At 31.4% G+C, this 23,886-nt stretch overlaps 1 protein-coding gene across 3 annotated transcripts in view; it reads left to right on the top strand.

The window, feature by feature from the left end:
- The window catches only part of LOC142321798 (phospholipase B1, membrane-associated-like), a 113,686-nt gene that overhangs the window by 74,670 nt on the left and 15,130 nt on the right, over positions 1-23,886 (top strand). For all 3 annotated transcript variants that reach the window (XM_075360196.1, XM_075360198.1, XM_075360197.1), the window contains 4 exons: positions 3,573-3,770; positions 11,669-11,873; positions 16,880-17,106; positions 21,954-22,116. In XM_075360196.1, coding sequence (XP_075216311.1) covers positions 3,573-3,770; positions 11,669-11,873; positions 16,880-17,106; positions 21,954-22,116 — 793 coding nt within the window. The remainder of the gene's footprint in view (positions 1-3,572; positions 3,771-11,668; positions 11,874-16,879; positions 17,107-21,953; positions 22,117-23,886) is intronic.

Here is a 23,886-nt window from a genome sequence, read left to right as displayed (position 1 = left end):
TTATATGAATAATAAATAAAAATTTATAAACATAAAAACAAAGCACTTCACTAAAGAGACAAAAGAAAAATAATTTTATATATAAAATACAGTCAACTTCTAATTATCCGCAAGCGCTTTAACCGCATTACGGCTTAACCGCTATGTCTTTCAGAGAAAAATAAATTTTTAAAAACTTGTAAAGCTAAAAATTTAAAGCTTTTTCATCGTTCTGTAATAGGATTTACTCCTTCATTCACTTGCTACTTGAATGTGTGCTTGTTTTGAACATGATAATACTGTACTATAAGATCATTGTGGATATGATAGGACGATAGTTCATTATGATATATTATTGTGCTACGCAAACTACAAAGTTCAATTAAAAGAAAGTGTTTTCAGACATTAAAACAACAATCAACTGCGTCTTATTTAAAATCTAAAAAAAAATCAAAAAGAGTAAAGCGCACAGTTTATTAATTTTTTTTTACAGTTTCTGTATTTTTACTCGTTAGCTACTGAAGTTTCAATAAGTCTTTGTTAATGCATTATGTAGTAAATACAAAATGCATGTACAATCTATTTTGGTACAGTATTAGTAATAGTAAAAATTTGTTATATATTAATAGGTATTTTGAATACTGCTAGAAATTAAATTTACCACGTACGTAGTAGTGTAGTGCACTGTATTTTATTTTATTATTTACCGTTACATATTAATTTAATAATGCTTATAAACCTGTACGGCAGTACAGTATTAGGCAATTTTAACAAATATTACTCTTTTAACTATTATTTTGGTTCAAACGCGATTTTGCTATGGTTTTGGAATATCTGCGATCCTTTTTGCCGGCTATTAAAGCGGATAAGTGGGAGTTAGCTGTATACGTTTATAAAATTAAATATTTTTATCCAAAAATAATAATAAATACACCGTACGTATAGACATCACACCGTACAGACGTAAGCCGTGTGTACGTATGACGTACGTTCGTTCATACGTACGTATAGACTTCACGCCGAAACTAATTAAAATGGATTCAGTGACGGTCAAAATGGATGTTTCCGTTGAAATCTGAAAACCGAAATTTTTCGGTTTTGGTGGTGTTCTTTGGTGGTTGGATTTCAATTAACCACACATCTCGGAATGGTCGATCTCACTTCATTTACATTCATACACATCATCCTATTCATCCTTGGAAGTAAAACCTTACGGTGGTTCCGGAGGCTAAACAGAAAAAGAGAAAGAGCTTCGTACTATTATCAAACTCCCATATCAGATAGCTAACTCTAACCATCTGTGCCACTCCGATTCATACATTATATAAAAAATTAAATATTTTAAAATTTAATTAATAAAAAACTAAGAATACGCCTAAGAATTATATACAGAAAGTAAAATTCTACCGTTAACTGTTTATTTTTGCTATAGAATAATCATAATTATTTATGAAGGAAATTGGATAAATAAAGTTAAAACATTAAAGCAAAACAAAACATTTGTGAATCAATAAAAAAGCGTACTAGCGTTTATTAAAAACGATAAATAACAACATAAAAAAAGATTTTTACCCCTAAACTTTTATTTTATGATTTTGTAAGTATTATTTTTCATATTAACCCACGTTTGATGATTTGTTTATAGATTTATACTGATCTTTACAATGACCTTTACTACTAGTAATGACAATTGTTAATATTATAATACATATCACTTTGTTTGACTGTAAACAACAACCGTTCTACCACAAGTTTAGTTTAATAGAACTATTTCTGCCATGGCCGAGAAATTTCCGTATATCTAATCCGTCTATCACTGGGTAAAATTAGGCGTCAACATAAAATATAAAGATAACAAACTTATAAATAGATAATTTAACATTATACTTTTTGTAATAAATTAATAAGATATGTCTTATGTCTTTTCGTTATGGTAATTGTCATTGCATAATAAGTGGTTAGAACTGTTTACTTAAATATTAAAGTACTGAAGGTTTTTTTGTGGAAAAGAAACGGTGACCACACATCTCCGTTTACTTTTCTTCCATTAGATTATTTTTTTTTAAATTTATTTATAACTACTTCTTAAAAGGACCTTTTTTTCCAAAATCCGACAAGTGTTATAAAGCATTGGTATGTTTTATAAACATGATGTAATATTATTTTAAATATCTTTAAACTAAATATACCGATTACGAAATATTTATATTCGTCTTTAAGCTTTTCATATCATATATTGTTATCCTTCACACTGCCCAACAATGAAAACGTTTCGGGCTCAAAAATAGTTTTTATTTTTTTTTATTTCCATATCTGAATTCAAAAATCATCATAAAAATGACCAATTAGTTCTTGGTTTGGAAATGCAATGACATGTCATTTTTTGCTCGATCTACATTTTAGTTTGGGGGTAATTTTGTTTTTGGAGTTGTCACACCTGTTAATTGACAAAACACAACGTATTTGTAAGTTATAAACATTATTACTGTTGCTGTGACTGCGAGTTTCATATTGTTTGAGTTGTAATTAGTGCAGAATTTCAGGTTTCCGATTGCTTTTGAAGAGAAAAATTTGTTAAATCAAAATGCCACGAAAATATGTAAATTCAGTGAATAATTTTTGTTACATTTGTTGTGAAATAACATTTTCGTCACAGAAGCGCAATCTGACACCTCTTGTGAAGAATGCCTATCAGCATTATTTTGGTATGAAGGTAGGGGACCAGGATAAGCTATGGGCTCCATATATATGTTCCAACTCTTGTTCAGTTATAGTACGAGAATGGCTGAAAAATAGAAAAGGATCTATGGGTTTTTGTTGTGCCTATGGTTTGACGGGAACTACAAACCATACATATAACTGCCATTTCTACTTGATTCCAGCTGTAAAGACAGGAAGAAAATAGTGTCAGTGAAGAAAATAGGAACAGTTCAATACCCTAATCTTCCATCTGCTATTCGACCTATTCTACATTCAGAGAGTTTACCAGTTCCTACTCCACCCCAAAATTATGAGATTGAAGTAGAAAATGAGAAGAAAAACAATCTTGTTTTTTGCTGCGAAGTTTGGCTTGATGAAATGTTTAAATTTGAATCATGATCCAACTGATTGAAGGCCATTCATAGACTCCTCCAAGCTTACTTTGAAAGCTGTATTACTTCACAATGGCAACCGTTTGTCTTCCTTCTGTTCCTGTTGATCATGCAGTTCACATGAAGGAGACTTACACAAACATGGCAATCCTCCTAGACTGACATCAAACATGTCAATCAAATATACTGAACGCAAGTGGAAAATCTGTGGCAATCTACAAAAAAAAAAATAATAATAATTATATAATATAATTTTATATGTGATATCCTCGTATTGAAAAAGATATAATAATTATTATTAGTACACTTTGTCTTATAGTCATTTTCTCTCTTTTAAAGGTTGTACTAAATTATTGCACTTTATAATTTATTTCACAATGATAATAACTTAAAAATTATAGCCTAAAAAGAATGAAGTTTTTGTATAATGTGAGCATCTGGTAGTATGAAATACATATTGAATATAAATAGTTATAAACTGATATATTTTTTTTTTTTTAGACATTACAATTATATAAGATACTTCTATATGGATTTATAGTTGTCCCAATATGTTATTCTCAGGAAGATTATAGTATCCTTCCTAAAATTTTTAGATTTACTCCAGAACAACGTAATTATATAAGGGAGAGCCTTTTAAATATTATTGGACGAAGTGGTGATTCTAAAACATCTCTTGAAAAGATTAGCAGATTGGGAGTAAGTATATAAACTTCATTTACATTTCTTTACTTAAATAGCATTTATTTTATTTTAATGTTAACAATTTTAAATTCTGTTTTTTCTACATTGGAGTGAGTTTTTTAAAAATAATTTCATGTTTATTGACCGTTATGGTCATTAGCCAGTAATAAGTTTCAATGTGATACAGTGTAGCAGCACCTATTCTTGATTAACTTCAGTAATCTATGAATTACATTACATCATTGGAGATGATTAAATATGGCTTTGATCACTGATATTTCACATCCTTTAATTTTCTGGAGGATACTCCCTCAAATGTTGTGGAACCGTAAGGTTGTCCTTTGTCTTGATATATTGAACACTCACAATGTGATGAGGTTAAAAGTTATTCCATTCTGAGATATTTATAAATATGATACATCTATTAATAGCTTCAGATATCTATATTTCATTATTAATAGAAACCTTAACTCACAAAAAATCTTTAAAAGTGTTTAGTTTTATTAGAAAAATTAAATCTTAATAACAATTTTAATTTTTTCTGAATGACAATTATTAGAAATGAAGCTATAAGGACAAAGTATGTGGTCATATTTTTAATCAGCATAAAAAAATACATAAGAAAAAGCCAAAATTATCTGGGTAACGAAACTTGCAAATCAGTGAAATCAGTCCTGCACTACTAAGGAATAAATATTATCCCTGAGGTTTACCAAGCCTCCAGTATTTAGAGAAAGTTATCTAAAAATGTACAGTAAATGTAGGATGGTATTAGGTCTTCTCTAAATTTCTCAAACTTCTTGATTTTTCATTTCAATTTGGAAATATTTATGAATGTCATGTGCCAACTGCAGCTCACCTGAAAAGCATCACACAAGAAATTAATTCTCAGATTTACCCTCCAAGTCTTCCTCTCTTATTCAGTAGATTCCCCACCTTCCCTAACAAATTTAAAATAAAATCTAATTGCTTATTAAAGTAGCTAATTTATTAATTTTTTATCATTTAATTGATGGAGTAGTTAGTTCTGTTAGTACCCTCAGGCTTTAACTTACTTGATTGATCATGCTTTGCTACTTTAATGCAGAAACCTTGATATAATCAAGTTCTCAATTTACATTGGGTGATTAACATTTTATAGTTATATTATTTTTAAGTCTGGTAATGTTTATGTTGTTGAGATAGTTGTGTTTTTCTAGTGTAACACTGTCCATTAAAAGTAGCTGTTGTTGAATTATTAAAAATTCTGATAAACTACTTTTTTTGCTTCGGAATGGAACAGAAGGTGAGGATAACAGGAGATATATACCTCTTACTCAATGCAGAATCTTGACAATAGTCTCTTGCTGCTAGGTCTTTCTTATTATCGAGCAGGTGTTGGTTTATTTAGTGTTGGTTATATTTTTGTTTTGTTTATAGACAGAATTGTTGTTAGTGTTTTCTGATTGTTACAAATCAATTTGAAATATGATTACTTGAGCTATCCTTGGGAAACTAGCAATGTATTTGCATCTATCTCCTGTTGCAGTTCCCCTTCAGTTGGTCCACCAAGTCGGTGTGAGTGTCTTTTAGTCAAGGAGGAATGCACCTGATGGGGCACTAGTATTGGAGGATGCAATGTACTCTCTTTGCCACAGGGAGTAGCATTTGCTAAATATAGACCAACATTTTTAGTAGGAGGAAAGAAGGATGATTAGTGAATTTAGGTTTTGTAAATGCTTCTTTACTCTTGCCATCTTCTCGTCTTGTATCAAGGCTTGGTCAGCCTTGATCAGGGCTGGACCGGGATCGATATTGTGGGATGTAGTTCACTCTTCTTTGGCCTGCCTTTCCATATTTTCAGTTGTAAACAATTGCAGACCAAAACCTTAGAAAGACCTGTGAGCTCTGAAAAGGGCAAACACAAGGGAAAGTGCAGGCCTCTTTGCTCTTCCTTTGAGTAACTGCTGGGCTTCTTCGACATCACCTTCTCTGAATAGGATAAAGGATTTTGGGGTGACTAACAATTCATGTAAGTAGGACATTAGAAGATGGAGCGATTTCCTTGTGTGCATCATATATGATGAGAATCATGGAACAATGATCATTCATTTTCTTCTAGACACACACGTATCTAGGAAGGATTTGGAGGAGCTGCGACATCAAAAAAGGTGTTCTTGTTGGTGTGTTTCTGTAGTAAGTCTGCAGCAGGACTGCAACAGTCCTGAAACAAAAGAAAAGGAACAACTCAAAGCTAGTGGGAGGGGAGATAGACAGACAAACAAACCACAATGACAATGACAAACCTTCTAAGTTTCCACAACAAAAGACAGCAGCCCCACAAGGCTCAACTCCCACCCCCTCTCCCTCTTGATAATGCATCATTCCTTGACTCATCATTTATCAATTTGATTTCCATAATATAACACACAAAAGGACTGGAATCTTACCTTCTCATCGTACCATTTAATATTCCGGTGTTAAACAACAAAAAAAAAACCGAGACAGAACCTCGGTAGCGAGACTCTTAGTCTATTCTTGTTTATGTAATTTTTTGTGTTCTTGACAATCATGGTGGTTCGTCAAGGACTGCGTGAGGGCCAATTCATTATTCCCTGTGAGTTAGAGTCTCTGAGATGCTGGTGCTCGGACACAACAAGCCTCCCAAATTTTTCACGCTTCTGCCACAAAAACTTCCGATACAGACTTTATACCAGCATCGTAGAGTAATCTGTTATTTCTTACGAACCACGGTACTCCAAATATCGTCCGTGGCGCGATGTTTGGGACGATTTCAAGTTTTTTCTAGAGTGTGGAGCACATCAACATAGGAAAAGACTTACGCGGTTAAGCATTGGGTACAGAGAGGCCCTGGTCGTCTTTGCCTTTTGGGTTACATAATTTATATGTTCACCTAAGATAAGCTATTTGTCTAAGACCACTTCCATATACTTAATTTTAGTCACATAGGAAATTTTTCGTTTTCCCCTTCTAAGATTTCTAGTAGTATGGCCGGAGCATGTTGCTCGTACGTGAACAACACAGGGACAAATTTCTCCCCGTTGACCCTGATTCATGACATATCGTTGGCGTAGACGGCCACGATAATCCCTTCCGCTGTTATTGCTCTGATGGAGGATACCAGTCCCCCTACATGAACGGTGAATCGTCTCCCTAGCAGGTATGATCTGAGCAATTTGATGACCTGGAACTGTAAACTTTGTCTAAGGTCTTGGATATGTTCAGAAAAACCACCACGGTTACCGCTTTCTTGCTTAGACCATTGACAATGCTGTCTACTAACCACACCAGTGGAGATTCATCGAGTGACCCAATCGAGACCTGAATTGTTCAGGCCGGATTTCTAGCCCCAGGAACCACTGGAATCATTCGATAAAAATCCTCTCCAACAATTTTGATAGCACTAGAAGTAGCGAAATCAGTATTTAGTTTCGGGGAAAAGTAAACTTTTTCCAGGTTTCAGTCAACAAGCCCACCGGGCTGATCTAGTGGTTAACTTGTAATCGCAAATCAGCTGATTTTGAAGTCGAGAATTCTTAAATTCATATCCTAGTAAAGACAGTTATTTTTATACGGATTTGAATACTAGATCGTGGATACTGGTGTTCTTTGGTGGTTCAGTTTCAATTAACCACACATCTCAGGAATGATCGACCTGAGACTGTTCAAGACTATACTTCATTTACATTCAAAAAGAAAGAAAGGTTTCAGTCAACGACCTTTGCCGTTTTCCAGGAAATTGGAAAGTGCCCTATGTACAGGATCAACAAAAATAGGGTGACGATAGTCATTATAACAGCGGCAGGTAAGTTCAGTTAAGCTTGGGCTTTGATTCCGTTTATCCCTGGGGATTTTAATAGGACTTGTGGCCTTAATAGCTATGGTCACCTACGCTTCAGAAATGCGGTCTATTTCTCTGGGAAGGAAAATAGACCGTGAGGGGAGTCGTCATTAGGATCAGCGGCGTTCCACGAAAACTGTTCCTCCTGTCCAGTCATAAACACTTTCGCCCGTTTCGTCGGACTCAAAGTATACTAAACGCCTCTCTCACCCCGCACAGTGGGGCAGGGTTTCTTTCTTTCGCGTAACCTTTTATTCAGCCTGAATACCAAAGGATCATCAATGGATATTGAGGAGAGGTATTCGTGCCTTGATTCCTCGCGATGCTTCTTCAGTAGTTGTTTCATCCTAGCCGTTTGGTGGTAAAATTCCCTTTTGTTATCGGGGCCCAGGGTGAAGCGGTATCTCCTCCGGAGCCGACGTTTGTCAATATTGCATTAAGAGGTGGAAGAGTGTTACGGAGTGGGAGGGCTGTTTTTTCCGTAGTGCTGTAAAGGAAAGTATCTCTGATGGACAACATGATGCGGTCAAACATGGTGTAGATTTCCTCCGGGGTGTTCAGCAGTTCTGAATCTGTCAGGATAAAATTGCATTGTAGCGCCTCCTAGAATCTCCTCCAGTTGACTGATCTTTTGTCAGAATTAGTGGTGAAACTGCAAGTTACCTTATGTATGATTTCAAAAGTCTGATTTCAAAACACCACTTCTAAGTCGTATTGCTAATATAAAACTAGTTATTTAAATCTAATGAAATAACATACCGCATTGTTAAAAAAATTATTGAAATAATGTTATTACAAACCATACGTTAATATGCTCTACAATATGATCTGCCTTCTCAGAATGGTAGATCTAAAAAACAATTTCTTTTGTTTCAAAACCATTAATTGTTGAGTAATCAAGAGTAACTGTTTATAAATTTATTCTTAATGTTAAGAATACTACAAACCCTCTTAACGTAATTTCCTTAGTTACCATATACATTAAAAAGGTACAAAATTTTAATTTTATATAATTCCATTTAAGATAGGTGGTACTGTCTCATCAATTTCTGCCAAATTGTGAGTTAGGATGACTTACTTGGTAAAAGAATCATCACTCTTTGTACCAACAGTAAAAAAGTTATTATTATTTAAATTTTCAAAATATAATTATTTAAAGTAAAACTACTATTTAAAAACTAATTATGAAAACCTACACACTCTTTCACATGTAATACATAAGTGAAACCTTGAATTTTAAATTAAACAGAAGATATTACAAAATCAATCAAATTTCTTACAAATTATAAAACTGTTCATAAGTTTAAAAAATACATTTCACTAAACTGATATTTAAATCCATAAACAATTATTCTTTTTTTCACCGTTGGTAATAAATAATTAAAAAAAGACTAAAGAAATAATTTAGTTTTCAAGTAACAAGGACAGTATTTTTGTAAACATTACACATAAATAAATAATAAAACATAAAAGAAGATACAACATAATAAGGCAAATAAATACTGAGAGTAATTAATGACTATTTTGAAATTTTAATGGAGTTTTAAAAGTTTGACAGTCATTTGGTAGAAACATTTTGAGGGGCTGAAAATGAGTCCACTTTACTGATGTAGTAGACAACTTATTTGTGTAAAGGCGTGTAGACAATTGGTATAGTCCATTCTTTTTGCCTTAAAAAATTTTGCCATTAAAATTTATCTTGAACAGAGTAGTACAAGGTTATACTTACTATTCAGATCTTGGTTATAGAATATTGCCTGTAGATCATTTACAGTTGCATCATTAACCCCTTTCCCTGGTCTAATTGAATTGTAATTCATTTTGCATGCAAGTGTAAACCTAAAAAAAAAATTAAACTCAAGGAACTTAAATTTATACGGATGAAGTTTATTGTGACAAGTTTTGCAAATTTTAGCTTAGTCAGATGGAAAGTATATTTGACTTTAATTTTGTTTCTACTGTAGTATGTACAGAATCAACTTTCACCTGCCTACGCCTTATCTCTAAATATTTTTTGCTGCCACTACTACACACTTTGCTAAAAAAATTTGAAGAGTGCCTTAATAAAGTATTGATTTGATTTTTGATACCTGTATCTATCACTCCATAGAGCTATTGGTAGTGCTGATGTTGATATCTCATCAAGTTAGTCTACAATACAGCTTAAAAAATGAGTTCCTCCAGTAGCAAGTGCAGTCATGTGTAGCAGAATCAAACTAGTAAAATTGTGTACACATAACTTATTATATTTATACATAAAGCTCTTTTTAGTTGGGAAAGCTTTAACTGTTTGCCCCAAGAAAAACTGAACTGATAGTTATTACATGAAATTTGTCAAGGAAAACTTAACTTAACTTATCTTTATTTTTCACCTCTCTAACTTTTTCTTTTCTCTCTGTGTTAAGATTCCATTCTACATCAATTAAATTTCAGAATCTTAAGAATAACAAATACCGCAATTTATATTTTTTAGAGATATTATAATTAGATGTTTTTGTACTAAAGCTTGATAAATCATTGACTTTGAAAGTGAAATAGGTTTTCCTTCCTGTGTATTTCTGTACATATAAGGTACAGTTGCAATACTGAAATTGTACAGTTTCTAAATAAAGTTAAATCCAGAAATATTTAATGAACCAGTCAATCATTTCATTGTAAAAATTGAGTTTGAAGAAGTGACACTAAAAGACATCACTTTAAAACTAATAAATGTAGGATCAGTGGTACTCATAGGTAAAATTAGTGGGGATGCTGCTCCAGAAAATATTTTTTGTACCTTTTCAAAGCCACGGTTAAAGTTCTCTGTATAATAAATGAACTGAAAAAAAATGAATCAAATTGAACAGCTGGAAGCATGATAATAATCTAATTCTATACTTTATCACATTCAAGAATATGGTACCATATTTGGTTTAACCGAATAAATAAAATGTCAATACAGATAATATTTTTTTTTATATTATTGGATAATAACTTAATAAAATGTATGCTTAAAAACACTGGTGCTTAATGTAAATTTCTATGTACACACAAACAAATACACAATTAGTTTTTACTAATTTTACCTTCTCTTTCGCCCTTTCAGCATGTTTTTTGACAGATTTGTCAGTCAAACAGCCCTTGCTTTCTGCCATCTTCTGATCACTGCTGGAAAAGTAACTAAACAACTTTCATATTCCCTCCACCAACTAAACTAGAAAGGGGAACAAACAAGGAACATTCCATACACATGCAAAGTAAAAAAAAAAAAAACTACCTTCCACCAACACGCCAGGGTCAGCACTGCAAGAGCAACAGTGCTCTCTCACCCTTGCAGCCTCGTGTGCAGCTTCCTTTGTGCACATGCGCACAACAGCCAAACACCACACCACTGGAACTGTGAAGTGTACAGTTCCACAAGAAGATTTTTATATCTTTTTCATAAACGGGGGTATGGAGTAAGCCATAACATTAAGCTTAAGGATTATGTATTGTACAAGTATAAAGAAAGAAGAAAGAACTCATGTTAAATGTTATTGATAATATCAGGTGGAAATAAGGAGTGCTGCAGTTTCACAGTGCCTATACACGAGCAGCCTTTGTGTAGCATTAAAAATTATTAAACTTTTTAAATGTGATGATCATTTTTTATTTTGTGGGAAAGATTGGATATTTTATATTGAACTCTTGGATCTTGGATTATGACAACTCTGTACACATAATGATGTCTAGAGAATTTTTAAGACATTAATTACCAAAACATTAATTATTGTGGTGTTTACATCTGATAGGTCTGTATCCTGTATTTTTTTTTTTAAATAAAAGTTTTGATTTTTCTGAAGTAAATCTTGATGATATTGGAATCATTTGTTGTAATGGCAATAAATGGTTCCAAATTTTATCACAAAAATGATATAAAAAATTAATTTTCATGTTTTCTGAAATTTTGTTTTTTAGAATGTGTATTCACTGAATGAATACAGCCAAGAAATGAGGTATCTTGTAGTTGATTAAGATACGTATTTGTTCATAAATATAATTATTGGAATTTATTACATTAGGAAGTCATGGTTTGATTTTTATTTGTTTTTAGAGACTACAGAAAGTAATGAGTAAATTTCCGTGTAACGTAACAGGATTTCGTTCAGAAAAACGACCAGAAAGTATTCATAAGTTACGACCTGGAGATATTGATGTAGTAGGTGCTCTTGGTGATAGTTTAACAGCTGGAAATGGGGTTGTATCCTCTAATCTATTTCAAGTATTTGTGGAGAACAGAGGGACATCATGGGCTATAGGTGAGATTTTACTATTATTATTTTTGTTTCTTCAATATAGCAAAATTTAGTAGTTGATTCCTCACTGGGTATCTAATACAGAGGTTGTAGATTTCATAGACATAGGTTGACATCATTGACATCGTTAAAATTATTATCTAATAAATAACCCTATCATAATTGTTTAATTATTCTTATTTTGAATTATTGGTTGCGGAAGAAATTTAAATAAGATATACTTATTTATGAGAAAATTTCTGATTTATATTAGAGAGAAACATTGTGATAGTAAAATTTCATAATAAATTTTACTCAAATTGAACACAGAAGTTGTTACTTCTCTTTGGACAGACATGATCATTGCCTAGAAAATTTAAAACTAATTATCTAATACAATAATAAGTTGCAAAATTTTGATGAGATTTAATTAATTTTTTTTTTATAAGATACTATATTTTTCCAGATGTGTTTACACCAATAGGTATAAAATAATATAAAAAACATTGGTTTAAAATATATAATATAATATGATATAATATATGTAAAGTTTTAATACAAAAATTCATTGAAAATTATGAACAAAATGGTTAAAATTGTTTGCTTTTTGCATTGATAACCTCATTCGCATAAACAGATATTCATATAGTCTCTCCAAGGAGAGCATTTTAGAGTTGTTGCAGAATAATAAAAAAAAAACCTCACTTTAAAAAAAAAAATCACAAACAAAAAGTTCTATTTTTAATGATTTAGCACTTCGTATGGTCATATCAAGAATCCAGATATTAGATACCAATTTAGGAAATTTAACTGCAATTTCTAAGGTTAAAATAACAAAATAATAAAGATAAACTTCTCAAAAACTTTTCTTTCTGATTTTTAAAGAATTCTATTATATTCTGCTAATTTTAGCAGTAACATCTGAAATGTACAGATAAAACTTTGAAGATATAATAATATATGTTACAGAAAACCTGCATAATATTCTACTAAGTTTAGATGCGTAGATGACAATTGGAATTTTTCAGTTCCCTTATAAGAAGTAAATGTAGTTTAATATTAAATAAACTGAATATTTATAATGACAAACTAAAATTTATTTATGAGTTAGTGAATTGCAGATCTATTAATATCCTGTGAATAAAGTCAATCAAATAATAATAACCAATGTTTACAAAACATTCATACCATCACATTTAAGTACATATAGTCAATAAAGCAAGAATAGACAGTAATATGAATTGTCTGCACTTAAATGAGGGCAAAGAATTAGATTTAGAGCTATAACTCAAAGAAATAGTTAAACAAAATGAATGAGAATTCAAGTTTATAAACTTGAATTTTGAACACAATGGAACACACAGATACAACTAAAAGAAAATGCATAAAATATATAAATCATTAATCGGAATCTTCAGTAAAATATCTGGATCCAATTTGGCTCCCTTCATCCAACTACAATTTTATCTTAAAAATTGTTAGTATTAATAATATAATTCAGGAAAAATTTTGAGTCCTAGATAACACTTTGACTAATTGGTGATTTTGTTACCTTTATTGTACTTTTTTAGAGTATAATTGCTAAAAAAAAAAAATTAGGTTCAGTTAAAATTTACTGCTTGACAGCTATCTCATTAAAAATTTGTAATAATAGCCACAACTTGAAAAACAAACTATCAGAAATTTGAAAAAATTCAAAACTGGTTTTTTAATTTTTCTTTCAGCCCCGTTTTAAAAAAGTCCAGAGTCAGTTAAAAAAGTCCAACCATTAAATTTTAAAAAGTATTTTAAAGTGATAAGTACCTGTATTTATTCCAGTAAATAAGTTTATTTATTGCACTAATTATTTAGTCCAATAAGTTGGTTCAATTTGATCCAGTAAGACTAAAAAATTATAGTTTACTAAAAAGAAAAAAAAAAGGTTTGTACTGTGAAACCAACTCCCCTGTCCAATGGAATTGAAAATCAAACTGAAGTTGGGATATATATTTAATGAAATATTTGTGCAAATTGCAATTTTTGGTCAACAAGTTTTTGAGATACAACGTAAAAACTGTTTAAAAATAATGTTTATAAATATCCTCCACACTCCTAAATAGATTGACTTAAAAATTTGGAATTTTAAATCACTTAATAAATGTATCATCGTTCTAAAGTTAAATATATTACAACCATTTTACCAAAAATCAAAATCCTGAAAACTACTCCCTCTTTTTAATTTTGTAAAAAATGTAATTTCATCAATAGTCCATATAAGAAATTTTTTGAGTCAGTTTTGAAAAATTTTAGTTGTGCCAATCTAAAAATATTAATCAAAATACAGGCCAACATATGTACAAATATAAATACCTTTCAGAAATTTCAATTTTCTTGAAACATTGAAATTTTCAAACCTCTGATACCAAAAATCTAGGTCGAATGCTAAACTTTTCCTTTACGGCTATGTTGTAGCAGAAATAATAATACCTTTATTATTAAAAACAAAAATTAAGTAAAAATGTATTCCTTATCTTTTACTAGATAGTTGAATTTTTTTAATTTAAATATTACGTATGATTTATACATTTTTAAAGAAATAATTAATAAATTATGTTTAGCACTTGTTTCATGGATTATGTTTGATTGTAGTTTCTTAACAATATACAGATTTTTTTAATTATATAAAAATTGTCAAGTCAGATCAGGATTCAAATGTAGAACCTATTTGAATGGCAGAGATGCTACCATTTATTTTATTAATAATAATTAAAGTTTGATTTGACATGAGTAATTTGATAATCACAAAACACTTTTAGTTATGTTAACAAAGGAAGAATTCAGTATGATAACCAACAGATTCTTCTTCATCTGAAATGGAATGTCTCTTCCTAAGAATACTACATACGTTATACGATGTATAACGTACATCATCCTATATTTCAATATTATATAAAAAGAAATTTCTCTGACACATACATGTGTGTGTATCGGATAAATAAAATATTCATGAATTAAATATATAATATGCAAAGAAGAGAATTTAAATACTTGTATAATATGCATATTGAGTACTGTGTGGTACTCAACACGTAAAGGTATAATTATAATAATTAAATTTAACAGTAACTGTTCTTCAGTTCTGTCTCAAAATTCCAATTTCTTGTTCTATAAGTAAAAGGATATACTGACCTTATACAACAAATCTACATGCAAAGGGTACATATAATTAAAAATGTAAAATATGGTATTCATTTCACAAATATGTAACTGAACTTACAAATCCCGATTAAACAAACCTACATCAGATATCTAATAGACTTTCAGATTATCATACAATTCATTCACCTATTTATATTTGCTTTATAGTTGTCATGTTTTATTCAACTTATAATGAAGTTTTCGATTATTTTTGAGGAGATAACCTATACTACAATCCTGGAGGTAACCATGATTACTGTAATGCTTCTACTTGCATCTTCTTTATTAATTGAATTAATAATAATTTCTAAATTAATAAGTGAAAAACTGGCACAAAATTTTGTCACACTACATAATTTTTACAATCACTTTAATTTCAGCTATATATCAGCTTTTATTGATTTGATCAAATTAGATGTATTTTGTTCATAAAAAAAGCCTACATTTCATTTCATAAAACATAATCTGAGAGATTATTTTTTTAAATTTAAAAAATGTAATGGCCGTAATTTTGGAATTTTCAGAAGTAAAATTTTCAAACTTATTCATTTTGTTGAAGATGTTACCAGGTATATCTACACAAATTTTCATACAATATCTTAATTTGTTCTTAAGATATATATTTTTATTCAAAAAACAAAATGTTGTTCAGAGGGAAAACAAAGCGAGATAAGGCATTTGTTCATGTGAACATTTTTTTTATTCTGATGTCCTAAGTTAGTCTCTTAAAATTGGCTAATATCTCCAGGGACACTGTTTATATTCTTTTGAAATTTCTCATTTATTTTCAATGTTGGCAAGAACTTTCTGAATACTCTTATACATTATTGTATAGTACAATTTTTAATAACTGGTTGAATGGATTGACTGATTGGTTAGCTTCATCACTAAACACCTGCATTACTCCAGCTTTTGTTTGATTCTGTAGAATCCAGATTTAAGCGTCTGCAAAGGTATAATTAAGTTTGATTTTTAAACTTCCATAACATTTATTTTATTGTATAAGTTATTAAATTACATCGACTGGTAACGTGCCATTAGTCAGTTACAAATAACAACTGTATGCAAGAAAACTTGAGCCATTGAGTAACTTTGATAAGTTATAGGATCTCTTTTATTAACCTGGCTTTGATGAAGACATATGTCACTTTATACTCTTCACTTTCATGATTTTCACAATGCTATTCCCTGAGACTTGGGTCCTATGCAAGACAGTAAAATACTCCCTGAAATGAAATGCTACTCTCTGAGTCTAAGATCCTGGACTAAATGTTAAACCAATCCCATATGAGGTAGTTCCTCTGTGACTTTATTATTGCATAATTATTTCCTTCTCTTTCTTTATTCTATATTTCTTCTTCCTTGGATGAGTGCCGTGGGACTTGAGCTAACTGCTGTACTCTGTGTCTATCCGTGAAATCATGGTGAGATCTTTTAGTAATCAGCAAAGCAACTGGTTTTTTTATTGGTAATCAATGTTATTTGTGTTGAGGAACTGTCCAGGAATTCTGCTTTCTTCCTAGGGGCTGAAAAAAAATAGTGGTTGAGGTCCTCAGTGGGGAGAACCAGGCCTCCTATCCTCATTAATTATAATTCCATCTAGTATATTTCCTGAAATGTTCCAAGTATTCAGAGCCATCAAGTGTTAACCATGTTATCCATTTCTGTGTGTATTATGAGTCATTATAGACCAGTATGTGTGACATTCATTAAGAACAAATAAGTTTGGATTTAACTGTTCTAAAGATACTTCTGTTATAACTTTTCCTTTATTTTCTTAGGTCTTTAGAGATACAAAATTTGGTAATTAATTTTAATAAATTGTAAAAATATTTTTCTGTTGTTGAATAAAGGTGGACAAGGAACATGGAGAGAATTTCTTACTTTGCCAAATATACTAAAAGAGTTTAACCCAAAGTTGGTTGGTTACTCATTGTCTGATTCTTTTACTCATAACAGAAATTCACAGTTTAATGTTGCTGAAATTGGAGCAATGAGCAGAGACCTTCCATATATGGCTTCAATACTAGTCAAAAGAATTAAAAATGATAAAAGAGTTAATTTCAACAAGGATTGGAAAGTAAGTATTTTGTACTATTACAAATTAGTAATAGAATGTCATTATTTCTCATTGCTTTAAATGTCATTAATAGAACTGTCATAAATTTCTCTTTGCGTAACATAACTGAGTAACCCATAATTTGATGCCACCCAACGGTGAATCTTCATATTTAAGAATTTGGAGGTTGGTGTCCCCATTGCTCCAGCCTGTGCAGCTTTTTTTCCCATTGCACTCTGAGCTGCTGAATCTTTTATCTACACATATACACCACACCACAAACACTATACAAATTACACCATACCCATACAGCAACACTACACCTTACATTGTTTCTTCTTACACAAACACTCTGCGGTGTTGCAACACCTTATGAAACACAACTGTAACCCAAGGTGGAATCTATCATGCTACATCTAGGGATTGAGTTGTACCATTCATTTTCAGCAAAACATTACGAATTGTTGACATTAGTAATTTTACCACAACCTGTCGAATTTTCCCTAATATTTTTATTATTTAATCCAACCCAAATGGCCAGTTGGAAAGTGTGAATCTCACACCTAATTAGTTGAATTTTCGTATTATCATTAATCCATGCTGGCAATATTATGGAAGGATATTTAAACCACTATTGCGAAATGTCTACATTCATTTTTTCAATGTCTTCAGTTTTTCATCTTCTTTGTCCTGGGAAACATTTTCATGATTGCCAAGTTTATTTACAGCACATGTCATGTTCTCTGTATTATCTACACAAATACTTAGTACTTGTTCATCAATTTGAAATTTGTTTAAAGTTTCTTTAATTTGATTTTTCACATATAATGAGCCTTCCATTACTACCGACAATATCCAATGTTTGTATTTCAGTTTCCTTGTTTTTTCATTCCAAAATTGTACATTGATGGCAAAAAATTTCTATTTCTGCGGGTTGTATCTAGTTTTAAATAGCATAACTGTCCTTTTAGAGTTTGTCTTAGATTGATGCGGGCAAACTCTGCTATGCTTATTACTAAATGACAAACATCATCATGTCCTGTCGATACACCCAGCTTCTGAACCATTTCACCAGCAATCTTTTGGAATCCTTTGTTATTTAATGTGAACATAGTGAGTGGTGTCATACTCATACAAACCATCTCAACAAGTCCCTTGCGGAAAGTATTACTATCCATAGTGATTGTAATCTTCGATGATGTAAAATATGTATCAATTTTTGGTTGATCAGTTCTGTATTTCTTATGACATGTAAGTGCGACGGTAAAATGATTGTGATTACGTTTTCTTCTTGCTGCGGCTTCTTCTTTTTAACTAACCCTTCGTAAATTTCAGGATGATCACGCTTCACATGCCGCCAAAGATTGAGGTTTTTCGACACACTAGTTCTACTTGCCTTGAAGTTGTATTGTATATTTTTGCCATTTACAATGTGTACCATCTTGCACACAACTGACTTCTTCTTTCCGTTATTGTATTCAAATACGAATATCTCTTTAAACTTTTCTTCTGTAAATTAACTGTCTATCATGGGTGATGATTTTAAATTTTGTTTTGACGGCATGGCATAAATAATCAAATATTTAAGTGTTATAAATCAAAAAATAACGCATGTAAACATTCATGCATTCAAAATAACCAAATAATAATAATCTTACTTCTGTAAACAAATTTCTAATTATGATACATGATTATAACAAAGTAGTTGTGAACAGAAACGAACTGTCACACTGATGACCAACCACACGCTTTCATTATGATCCCACCAAGGATCCCTACAAAATCAGCAGAAGCCAACTTACAGCTCCTGCAGCCGATAAACAAACAAAGCTGCTCAAGGACAGGGCTATAGAATTTTTCAAACGAAACTATAAGAGAAGGAGTACCTCACAACCCTATGGTTACACATGTTCAAAGACAGCTATGCAAATAGTACAAGAAAGGAAGGAGAGGCTGATGTTTATACAGAAGCTTTGCAGTTATCTGAGCCTGTGGGAAAGTTAGCCAGTAACTTTGACGGTGAGGTCAGAGCATTTTTCTGGCCTTGGAATCCATAAAAAAGGATCAAACCACAGAAAGTTTTTATCCTAATTGATTCACAAGCTGCCATAAGCAGTTTCTGATGCCTCCTGCTCTTTCACAAATCAAGTTAATATGTGTCAGGAATTGATTGAGGAGTTGATTTTAGGATGCATACAAGTCATTTTACAGTGGATATTGGCACACTGTGGATTATCGAGCAATGAAATAGATGATCAGTTAGCTAAAGAAGATCCTAGAAAGGATCTTCCTAAAAAGGAAGTTGGGCTAGAATTAAGGAGAAGCAATGGGCATCATTTCTTGATGAAAAGGGACGAATGCCAGTAAACCTTCTAAAGGGTGAGGCTGTTGCGTAGTTTATAATGAAGACGGGGCACAACTATCTTCAGAGCCACCTTCACTGCATTGGCGTCGCTGACTCAGCAACATGCCCACTGTGTCGACAAGGGTCTATGACTGCCCTGCATCTATCGACCTGTCTTGAACTACGGGACATTAGAACCACGGAAAAGAGTGAGGGTGAAGTGTATTAGGCTGCTAGATGTCGCGTGGCCGAAATGACCCAAGACAATCAAGACATAGAATAAAAAAAAAGGATTGGGCGAGAAGGACCAATTAATTGGCCTCCTCTGATCTGACGTCAATGGAGACTATTATATGTGGGGATATATGAAATCGATATTATAGCTGAAAAGGTAACTACAAAAGAAGAATTGAATTGATGGCATATATTTTTAGTGCATTTGAAATTTTACAAAATAATCCAGACGGTGAAAAGAGCCACCCAAGGAATTTTAAAACAGAGTACCCAGTTAACAGTGAAGGAGCACATTTTGAACAGTTCTTAATGTGCTTGTACTACTTAATTTTGTTAAATGATTTTATTTTAGATATTCTCCGATGTTAAAAGTATTATTCCTTCTGTTTAAAATTAATGTATTTTTTTCATCCACGTTTCGGATATTTTGATGTTAATAAAACTAATTTTTTATAATTTGTTTTTGTTTTGTAGTTGACTTTATTCATTTTATTATAGATTTTATCAGTTTTATTATACATTTTATTCAGAATTAAATTTTCTACAAGTTTTGTTTAAACATTTTACGTATTCTTTACCCATGTAGCAAAGTTATTGTACGTAAAACATAAAAAAACAAAAAAAACGGGGTTTTCACCAAATCTTTTTGCGTTTTAGACCAGTTTTCTCAAAAAACACTGCAGATACGGTTCTGAAACCTGTTTCATTCAATTTTTCAGGTCAAAAATCGCTAAAAACCATCAAGCTTACCTCATAGTTTGTGTTCCTAGAATTTCAGTATTACTTTATTTCACTCTTTGCCCAGGAATCATGGCGACATTTTTCGGCAGACTTATCTTGCTAACAAAGCGAACCCATGTATATATAAACTTTTCATTATTTTCACTGTTATAACTCGTCCTGAAATTCTTTCGGTTTTTTCCTGAAACACTGTATATATTGTTACTACATATATCCTAATTTAATGTCGGCGGCCGAACACGGTATGGCAACTAAGATGCGAATGACGCACAGCATACGGATGCGCTGATACAAGCATCACTACCGCCGCGCAGTTCTCCCACCATGGCTATGGTGGACGCGAACGCTACCTTCCCGCTCCAGCTCGCCGGGTTTTAATCGTCCTAGCCGGCGGACTCGGCAGCAGTAGCAGGCCCAGCATGGGATCACTCGGGGAGAACCGCCTCGGCCGGGCCGGCCTGGAACTGTGGGGCCGCCACCACGCTGAGGGAAAGCCTGGTCGGATTTCAATGGACGACCCGCAACTCCCTGACTTCGCCGGAGACCAGCTTCCGGACCCACAGCTCTAATCAGAGCTAACGTAAAAAACGGCCCTTTTCAAGGCCACACAAGGTTATGGATTACGAAACGTCGAAGCCATTCGGCGACAACAGCCCTTCTCAGGGTTACCGTAAGGTTAGCAATTACAACGAGCTGTCGACGACAATATAAAATAAATACTTTCAGCAATTTTTACTCATTTAACAATTTTATTTTGTTTTTAAATACAAATTTAAAAATTCATTTAGTTGCTGCTTTTTTTTTCTATGACAACTCACTGAGGAAGTTTTACATTTTTTTAGAATCTATTTTGATTATTTAATTTGTGTCTTGTGATCATAGTGTGGATTTAACTTATTTCTTATTTTATTTTGTGTTTTTTTCTACGTATTAGTCGTTGGTATACTTAATGTTTGATACAAGAAGAAATAATCAATAAAATAAAATATATATAAATTAAATATAATATCAGTAAAATAATCAGATATAATAAATTTTTATCTGAACAAACAACTCGCAAGTAATTTACAATATCACTCTCCTCCTATATTAAATTACTTCAAAGTTCCCTGATCAGAGATGGAAATAAAATGGAATACACAACTTAATTATGTAAATGAATCAATCTGTCCTAATTTTTTTTGAAATTAAGTATCATTAATTTAACTTATCATAGGTATATTTACATTATCTTAATCTTTTACACACTCTTTTTATATGTAGTAATACTTACATCCTAATGAATACACATCTTTAACTTATTTTACTTAACAATTATTACATATTAATTCATTTGTAAGTTCCAAAAATAGTAAGGTATCTTTCTTCTTTTGTTGAAAAATTTAACTATCTTTTATCATATATATACATATTAATTGCAGCTCTTATAGGTTGTAGTACTGCATAATGTATCTTAAAAAGATGTGATATTACATAATTTATTGTTCACCTGATGTTGAAAATTGTAATTTGTTATTAATATTAATAGATATCAATATTCCTTTTGTAGCTTATAACTCTTGAAATTGGAAGTAATGACTTTTGTTCAGATGTGTGCTACAGAAAAGATATGTACAGAGCTCCAGAACTTCATCGTAAAGATCTAATTGCAACTATTGAATATCTCAAAGAAAATTTACCTCGTACTTTACTGCAAATTGTTGTTACACCAAGTAAGTTGAAAGGGTTTTTTGCTGTAGACCTTGAAAAGTATTTATCATAATCTGTTTTAACATTAGTTTAATTTTTATTGTATTATTTTGTTACGAATAAAAATGATTTCAAGTATAAAATATTAAAATTATTTGAACTAATAGGGTTTAGATGATGATGGATAAACAAAAATGAAAAAGATATTGATGATACAAAATGAAAGCAGGATAGCAAGACTGAATACAAATGAGCTATTAAAAATAAGTTAAATTAAACAATAATTTAATGATAGTAGTTAAAAATTCACAAAATAAAAGTAAAAGAGAAAAGATTCCAAAAAATGTATTTGCGTATTTATAAATAAGTTATATAAATTATGGTATACACAACTGAAATATTTTTTCTGTAAACTGAGATTATTATGCTTGTAAGTTAAAATATATAACCATCTAATAGAGTATGCTATTGTGTTTTTCTTGATTTTCCCATTTGGAAAATGTTGAGTTGGCATTGTTATTACATAACATTTATTAAAGTAATTTAACTTCCTGTTATGCAACAGGAATTAATTTAATTAAAAGTGAAATAACCTTCTCTCTTATTCTTCTTACTTTTTTGGAACTCATTCATATGCAGTTGTTACTCCTACTACTGATGTAGATCAGTTACATTCATGTCCTTTTCTTTTAGTCATTTGATCTTTCCCGGAATCAAATGTCTATTAATTCATGCACCTTAATATTTTTGTATTCATAGTCTACACCATAAAGTACACAACTTTCCATCACACTTTTAAAAATTCCTTTTTGTTTCATTAGGTAAGTCTTACGTCCAACAAATGGAAGCAGTTTCGTTGTGAGGATCCGTCCTTTATTAATATTTGACAAATGCTCTTTTCATTTCAGATATCATCAATAAAATAGCCTTAAAATAGCAATTTTCTTCAGAGTTAGCCAAAAGAATTTGATAACCATCAAATTTAAGCCTTATACTTTTGTATCTTTCAATGCATTTTTTCAAGATTTCACTTAAGTTCACTTTTAGCAAGGCAGGAGGAGATAATGGACAACCTAGAAATAGACTATTATTTACGTCAAATTTTCTGAAGATCATTATTGTGTTTGGTTATTATTTTTATCCTGGATCACAATCTTAATAGAATTGCTAGGCATCACTTATACTTGTATTTCTTAGAGCATTTCAAAGTTTCTGCATTAGCATATTACTATATGCCTTCATCAAATCTTTGAATAAGAGGTGTAATTTTCTCTGTTGTTTTTTCTCTCATAATATGGTTTAAAAGTATTTACCTAAGATCTCCTTTCTCTAAAGCTAGTCTGTCCCTTTACTTTCTCCATCTCCTTCCCAGTATCTTTTTTAAATTCATTCAAATAATCTATTGATAATATCACACTTGGAGTAACATTCTCCAACTAATCCATTAAAAAGCTCAACACTTTGCTTCTTTGGTGGTAAAATATCGTTTTCAAATTTCTTTTTCCTAACTCATACCTTTTTTTAATACTTTCATTACCATTATCATCATCAGTAAGGTTTATTAGAATTGTAATATCTGATCGGTCAGTTCATTTTGCCTACCAGTTAAATATTAAAACAATCCTCAACAAGGACATTTTTTTGCACGGATGTTCAAATTTCTTGGATGATAATGATTTTTTCCTGGTTTTAGAAGAAAACTTTTGTTGTAATAAATTCTGTTTAGTGAGTTCTCAAGCCAATCACTTGAAAGAGATGAAATAGAATTACAGTTAATTATCTGTATATGTATT

The sequence above is a fragment of the Lycorma delicatula genome, chromosome 3, assembly GCF_047948215.1.
Source record: "Lycorma delicatula isolate Av1 chromosome 3, ASM4794821v1, whole genome shotgun sequence".
NCBI classification, from domain to species: domain Eukaryota; kingdom Metazoa; phylum Arthropoda; class Insecta; order Hemiptera; family Fulgoridae; genus Lycorma; species Lycorma delicatula.
This window is presented reverse-complemented; position numbering and strand designations above follow the sequence as displayed.